At 36.6% G+C, this 7,799-nt stretch overlaps 1 protein-coding gene across 1 annotated transcript in view; it reads right to left on the bottom strand.

The window, feature by feature from the left end:
* Positions 1-1,873: 1,873 nt before the first annotated feature.
* Positions 1,874-7,799, bottom strand: part of LOC107719650 (neurocan core protein-like) — a 140,018-nt gene continuing 134,092 nt past the window's right edge. The window contains exons 13-14 of the mRNA XM_016527136.1: positions 3,024-3,206; positions 1,874-2,940 (exon numbers count right to left, since the gene is read on the bottom strand). Coding sequence (XP_016382622.1) covers positions 2,822-2,940; positions 3,024-3,206 — 302 coding nt within the window. The 3' untranslated portion in view covers positions 1,874-2,821. The remainder of the gene's footprint in view (positions 2,941-3,023; positions 3,207-7,799) is intronic.

Genomic DNA, 7,799 nt, shown 5'->3' with positions numbered 1-7,799 from the left:
TCCAGTGCCGCCGCCGGGCATCGCGGAAGAGTTTACCCAGCTGGTGGAGGGCCGAGCGGCAGTGTGTCTGGGAACCGGAACAAGATTTTTATTTATTTTTTCTCTCTCCCCTCTCTCGTCTCTGTCTCTCCGCATCCTTCCGTCTCCTTTTCTCTCGCCTCTCACGGAGGAGCTCCGGAAGGATATAAAGGAGGAGTGACGACAGGGAAAGACGAGAGAGGACCAGGCCTGGAGTTTATTTTGTGTTTTGGTTTTGTTTGTGCGCGACAGTCGTCCACGAGGGGCTGTCGCGCTATTTGGTGTTTGTTCATTTTATTAAAGTTTTGTTTGAACATTCGCCGGTTCCCGCCTCCTTCTTCCCGTGACTACGAACTTTGTTACAAAGTGGTTCTAACTAGGGTTGCAAAAAGGTGAAACATTTCCAGTAAATTTCTGAAATATTCCAGAAATTTTGGAAACTTTCCAGGATTTTTTGGTATATTGCAGGGATTTTTGGAAAGTTTCCGGAAATTTTCCACCCCTTTGCAACCCTGGTTCTAACACAGTTGAGTTCTTTTTTGGCTAAGAATGATGTGCTAGATGTTTTTCAGTCTGGTTTCAGGGCAGGACATAGCACCGAATCAGCTTAATTGCGGGTTACCAATGATTTGTTACTCATTGGGGACTCTGGTAGTTGAGGAGCTTTAATTATGCTCAACCTTAGTGCAGCTTATGATTTAATAGATCATGATGTTCTCATTGAGCATTTAGAGTATGTTGTGGGCCCGCGAGGGACTGTTTTAAAATGGCTTTCTTCTTTTTTGTGAGGTTTGGGGAATTCTCTTTCACTACAGTTTCTATTGACTGTGGAGTTCCTCAGGGTTCCATTTGGGGGCCTATTCTGTTTTCTTTATTCTTGCTGCCCTTAGGTCTTGTTTTAAAAAAAAAAATACAGTATGTCGTATCATCTTTATACTAATGATATTCAGATTTACTTGCCTATTAAACCTGGAGGACCAACTTCTCATTCATCTTTGTTATTATATCTTGAGGAGGTGAAATGCTGGTTAGAGCTAAATCGTCTCCAGCTAAATGCGACTAAATCAAAAAGTTGTCATTTTTGGGCCAAATTGGGTTGACAGTGACATAAAAGACGTTTAAGATCCATGGCCAATGAATGTGCGGTCCCAGATAAGGAATCTGGGTGTAATCTTTGACTCAGCACTAACATTTGATGATTAGATTAAATGTGTGGCGAAAAATTGCTTTATTCAGTTGAGGACTATTGCAAAAATTTAATCTTTTTTTCTTTAATCTTTTGATCTTGAGATTAGCATTTATCTCCTCCTGCTTGGATTATTGTAATGCACTTTATTTGAGAGTAAGCCAATCTCTTATTTGAAAATTGCAATTGGTCCAGAATGTAGCTGCAAGGCTCCTCACTAGCACAAAGAAAACCATATTACACCAGTTTTGGAAAAGCTGCACTGGCTTCCAGTTATATATCAGATTCTTTATAAGGTGTTGCTCTACGTCTATAAAGCTGTCTATGGTATGGCCCCAGAATATATTACGAATCTGATTCATATGAATTCTTGTAGACCTCAAAGATCACTTAATTGTTTACTACTCTCAATTCCGAAAACCCGCCTGAAAACTAAAGGATCGGGCATTTTCCATTGCTGGTCCAAGACTGTGGAATACCCTTCTACCTGACATCAGATCTGTACCTTCAATTGACATTTTTTAAATCTCGTTTGAAAACATACTTGTTCTCTATGACTTTTACTTGCTTAAATTTGGAAGTTGTACTTTGTTTTCTTTTCTCTTTGGTGTTGTTGTTTTCTTTTCTTTTTTCTGTTATTGATTTTTGTCTTTTTGTTATTTTCTTATTATTATTTGTATTTTTTTTTACTGTACAGTCATTTGGTCTGCCTTGTAGTGGAAAGTGTTCTATAAATAAACTAGACTTGAGACTTGAAAACACAATAATTAAACGATTATTCGCAAAAAAAGCAAACTAACATAGATCTGAAATCTTGTTCGTCATCAAGTTGCCAGTTTGACATCAATGAGATCAAATGTCACGTTTCTGTGAAAGCTACAATAGAATAACAACTTTTGATTATACATAACTTCAGTCTGTTTTATGCACAAATCAATCATATGGCTTCAGAAGACGTCAAATGCAGTGCACAACTACTTTCATGGTGCTTTTCACCATTTTTAAATTTGACATCTCCTGTTGCCAGTCGCTCATGTCATTTTGTGTTTGACGGAAGAAATAAAATCATATGGGTTTGGAATGACATGAGTGTGATTTAATTTTCATGTAAAATCCAGATGAACACCACTCCGCTCAACTCAAAACACATAAATACTCAGAAATACTGTATAAATTAGGTTAATGTCTTACAAAGATCAAACCAATGTCAAAACGGTCAAGAAATACTGCATAAGCTAACCAATCCCAAGCATTTCCTGGCTGTTTTGATTTGATCCTGCGTTTTGAAATGAAATACAATATTTACATGTATTACCAACCCACCCGCTCAATTAATGCTTATGTAAAAATACATAAACAGTTACCTAGAGTATTTTCTACATTGAATGTACGAAAGAACTTTCTTCATGATGGATCCACTAAAATGAGATGTAACATTAACGGATAAAGAGACCGAAAAGTAAAATTGTTATAGTCCTTGTGAGGTCCAGCAGTGCCCCATCTGATCATAAAGAGGGTAGACTGAGCCAGACGAGAAGGGGAAAGGTGAAAGGCTGTCGGATATCAAAGATAAGGAGGTTTAGGCGAAAGGCTGGCCGAAAGGAGGGGATTATTTGGTTAGAAATGGCCGTGACCCTCCTGTTGACCTCGATGACCACCTGAACCGTGCCTCTTGTGCTTTCTGCGCTCGTGGTGGGACTTGTGGTGGTGGCGTCCGTAGCGGTGAGATCTCCTTGCTGAGGATACAAAAAAAATGTGAATGAATCTGACTATTTGGTTCTCGATATTGACATTTAGAGAATAAAATCGGGGCACTCACACTTCGTACAGATGATCTTGGGTCGGTCCCATTTGCCATTGGCACGACACTTGATGGTGGGAATGTGGCGCAAGAGGAAACCGTCACCACACTGGTAACGCACTACAGAGTGTATGTCATAATGCGAACGCTTCCGACCAATCAAGAAAGCGTTGTCCACGGAGGGCGGAGCTCCACATAGTACTGCAAAAAAGACAATAATGTAGGATTACAAAAACATAAATAAATCTTGAATCAATATCAAATGAATCAACATACTTTCTTAATACAGTATATGTTCTTGGAAATGATGCACCGTTATTGAAATTCTGTCAGATATGATTATTATTTTTCAAAGATGTAGCTGATAACCGATTATCAATGGCTATATTACTTTAAATAAGATAAAAAAATAAAACACTGAAAACTAAAATCAATAGTTTTAAATGGTACAAAGTGAACTTAAACATCACAACATTATGAAAATAGTTAGTCATTTTGAGATTTGCTAAAGATTACATTTAACAGTGTAATGACAGTGTTTTTAAAACTTGACATTTAAATGAGGGTTAGATGATCGATCAATCAATCAATCAATCAATCAACCCAAATCAAATAGATCCCATTTTTTGTCTTTCCTATTTTTTTTTAAATCCAATCTATTCCTGATAGATAAAATCAATTCCCCCTATACTTTTTTCATTTAATACATTAATAATATTAATGCTAGTTTATTCTTATTTCATGGGTTTCAAATGCTGTTGCATGTTCAAGATTTCTATCTTAGCGAAATCCTTTTCTCTAGACATAGCAGGCATGGTGAATGAAAAATGAACTGCATTCCCTCCTGTAAAGCGCCACAGCCTAGAGACATACTCTTCTACAGCTGTGCCTCACGGTGATTTATCTAATTAAACAGGTTTGCAGCTCCTTTTTCTTTCATTAGGTGGCGCCCTTGGAGCTGAAACTCAGCGTATCGCTTGACTGAAGATGCAGGAGTCGGCCTGTTCTTTTGTTGCGGTGGGCCAGTAAACACTGCAGGGAACCAATCGGGGTGCAGGCACAATCAATTAGCCTGTGGTATATGGCTCCCCGTACATTCATACTCTCTGAGCAGCAAACCTATAATCCAAAGCTGCACACTATAATCACCTCAGATTGTTCATTTGCAGCGAAACATCATAAAGCTGACCTGTGATTTGAGTGTTTAATGTCTTCACTTTATGGCCTTGGCAGTTTAGCTTTTCCCCTTCAAGTAAGATTTTCTTTATCAAACGCTCCAGAGCAAGTCGTGCCATTAACCTCCTAGCAGAATTTCACGGCACTTTCAGAATCAAATCAATTCTGGGAAGGAACTGCAGGTTATCTGTCGCTCAGTACGGGCAGGAATTGGCACCTAATCAGTGATGGTATGAGCTGGAATTAATCTGGGAAGTCAGCGGCTTCTTGTAAGCCTGATGAGTTTTGTTGTACACGTTTTTTTTTTTTTTTTGGTGGGGAGCTTCTTTGTCTGGAGAGAAAGAGGTATAACCTTCTAGGATGAGGACAGGAGGCAAATGTCACACTTAAAAACACTCGTTCATGCACTCAGCAGCTGTCCTCAATCCACACAAGCTGCACTCTGATTCAACAATAAATCATAAATAAATAATAGACCATAAAATCTCAATCCTGGATACACTGTACACTTAGATACACTGGCCTCAAAAAGTATTTGGAGAACTAAGCCATGGTTAAAATTGTATGAATGTCACTTTATTCTATATTCTATTCTAGATTTTCACTGAAAAGGAAAAATACATCTAACAAATATATTATTTTAAAAGTTTTAAAAAGTTTAATAAAAAAACAAACAAACAAAGAGTAACACATAATAAATTATTATATATAATAATATTATATATAATAAATTAAATATATTTTGTACTTAATAAACAAAAATATCTAAATAAATAAATAGAAAATTATTAACTGAAATAAAATATATTTACAAAGATTTTTTTATACTTTGAAAAGAACAAATATATATATATAGTACAGGTGCATCTCAATAAATTAGAATGTCGTGGAAAAGTTCATTTATTTCAGTAATTCAACTCAAATTGTGAAATTCGTGTATTAAATAAATTCAATGCACACAGACTGAAGGAGTTTAAGTCTTTGGTTCTTTTAATTGTGATGATTTTGGCTCACATTTAACAAAAACCCACCAACTCACTATCATTGTATCTGGTCGGTATTGAAAAGTCCATTTTTAATTTTACGCAAAATGCGATATCCGCCGAGTTAATCTGTCATGATTTCTCCCTTTTTTTCCAAAACGCAACAAACGCCAGCCTCCCGCATCTCGTCAGTAAAGCCGGTTCTGTGAACGGTAAATCTCCATCACGTGCTTTCAGATGGAGCGGCGTTTAATACACAGAGCCATAGATCACTGCTATATCGCGTTCATAATCGCAGACGAGTCACATTCGATTATGAACGTGATATTGTGTAGCTTGTCAGTGTAAGTATTTTTATTAATGCCATTAATGTTTTTGTTAATACAGCGTATAGCACTAGTCAACTAAATGAATGTAACATGGCAAAGATGAATGCACTTTTGGAAGTTTAATGGAAGGGAAATGTCATTTTGGAATTTCTGTGGTTTAATGTGATATTGTTGTTCATGTATGTTCATGATGAAATTTGATTTTATTGTTGTAATTAATTTATAGAATTAACAAGATGACCCGTTGAATTCATTTTGGGAGCGATGACTGATTGAATGTATTTTTAGTACAGTGCCTGTATATAAGATTAGTATTGACCAAGTTCAGAGGCTGTCATATGTGGATCAACTTACTATGTTGTGTATTTTCAACAGTTTCAATATGAAAAATAACTTTTATATTGATTCAATGGATTTATAGGATTTTGAAAAAAGAAAAAATGGATTTATTGCATTTTGGGAAAAAAATAGTAACTTTTTATAATAAATCTCTGAAAATCTAAATCTGGATTTGAATTTTTAATGTTACTATAACCTATGCATGCTATGTGAAAGTTTGAAACAGAAAATAGTGGTTTTCATCTTGCCACTTTCTTGGTAAACAAAACACATTTTTACTCAAATGAATCAAAATGGATTTATAGCGTTTTGGAACCAAACTCTTCATATATATATATATATTATGGTTTATATACCACAAATGGTTTATATACCACTGTAACAACGTTCGTAAGGAGGCGGGAACCGACGAACATTCAAACAAAACTTTAATAATAAAATAAACACAAAATAATGTGTTTATCTGTCATGCACAAACAGAACCAAAACACAAAATAAAGTCCAGGCCTGATCCTCTCTCATCTTGCACTGTCGTCACTCCTCCTTTTATCCTTCCGGAGCTCCTCCGTGGGACTCGAGACCGGTGAGTGGCGCAGGTGTCGTGCATTATCACTTACTCCACCGGCCTCGCTCCGTTCCCACGGCTCTCGGCCCCGCCCCACTCATCACAACCATTTTTTTCAGAATGAGGCTGATACGGATAGGCTACTTTTATTCTTGGTACTTGCTGATACTGAGTACCGATAGCTACCTGTATTTTCATGCCATTTGTAATTTAAAAAAATACTGGGTACAGAAACCAAAAGAATATGAATAATGTTAGTTGGCTTAGTTCATTTAGCAGATAGATATTTCCTTCAGTTATTTTATTTCCTTCAGTTAATTTAATAGCACATATGAGCTGCTCCATTACAGCGGCTCAGTACTGTAATCACAAGACTTTTTCTTGTAACAATGCAAGGAACCACGCGTTATATATAAATCTTGTAACAGCGGTGAACATGTTTTCTCAAATATAAGCTGCGTTTTTTATGCTGTGCTGTGATTTATATTCCAAAGCCACTCATATAATGCAATTAACGTCAAGCAAGCAAAACATGCGCAATGCACGCACACATTTGTATTGTACAGCAAGACAAGTACAGGCTGCTAGTTTCACTTTTGCTTTAAATAAAGTCGTGTATGCTTGACGTTTAAAATAAATGTTGTAAACTGAATGTTGCAGCTCACGCACATCAGCTATACAGGCGTGAATATTGAATGTTTAACATTACATTAATTACATACATGCACTTCATATATCCTTAATCTCTAATAACTCCATTCTGCTCTCGTGTTTTTTGTCTGGACACAGCACTATTCACATTGTGTGGTATAGGCTTTTGGTATTGGGGCATTTTAATGAGTACGAGTACAAGTACAGGAGTGCAGTATCAGGGCATCCCTAGTAATTTAGTAATTAAATATAATAATTATTTTTGGGGGTTTATTAATGAATTTAATAAATTATATACTTTAATTCTAAAACTAAAATATATAATTCCAAATTTTTAAATTGGCCTTACTTTTAAATCTGTTGTTTATATAGCTTATGCCATATGCGGAAGGTTACTTTGCACATACAAAGTGACTGATAACAGACTTCCTTTTTGCATTCCAACTGCAAGTTGAAGCGTTTTTGCAGAGGACAAAAGAAAGAGGTTTATCGTAGCACTATCATATTGACCAGACCGCACAGAATGCCCCAGGATGTGTCTAACCTCAATCATACAAATATCAAAGCTGGCAGGCAAAAGTCAAGGTGATTCAATAACACAGACACAGACAGGGGTTCTTCAACTGAGTCAGCATCACCCTGAGGCTTGTGCTCAACACTCTGGATTCAGGCATCTTTACCTCCAGCAAAATCTGGAGCTCAGCATAAAAACTATTACATCACGAGAGAAACATACCGGCAGATAATGTTG

Source organism: Sinocyclocheilus rhinocerous, unplaced genomic scaffold, assembly GCF_001515625.1.
Source record: "Sinocyclocheilus rhinocerous isolate Xijiao unplaced genomic scaffold, SAMN03320098_v1.1 scaffold1294, whole genome shotgun sequence".
Classification (NCBI taxonomy): Eukaryota; Metazoa; Chordata; class Actinopteri; order Cypriniformes; family Cyprinidae; genus Sinocyclocheilus; species Sinocyclocheilus rhinocerous.
Note: the sequence above shows the minus strand (reverse complement) of the source record. Positions and strands in the feature narration are given on the sequence as shown.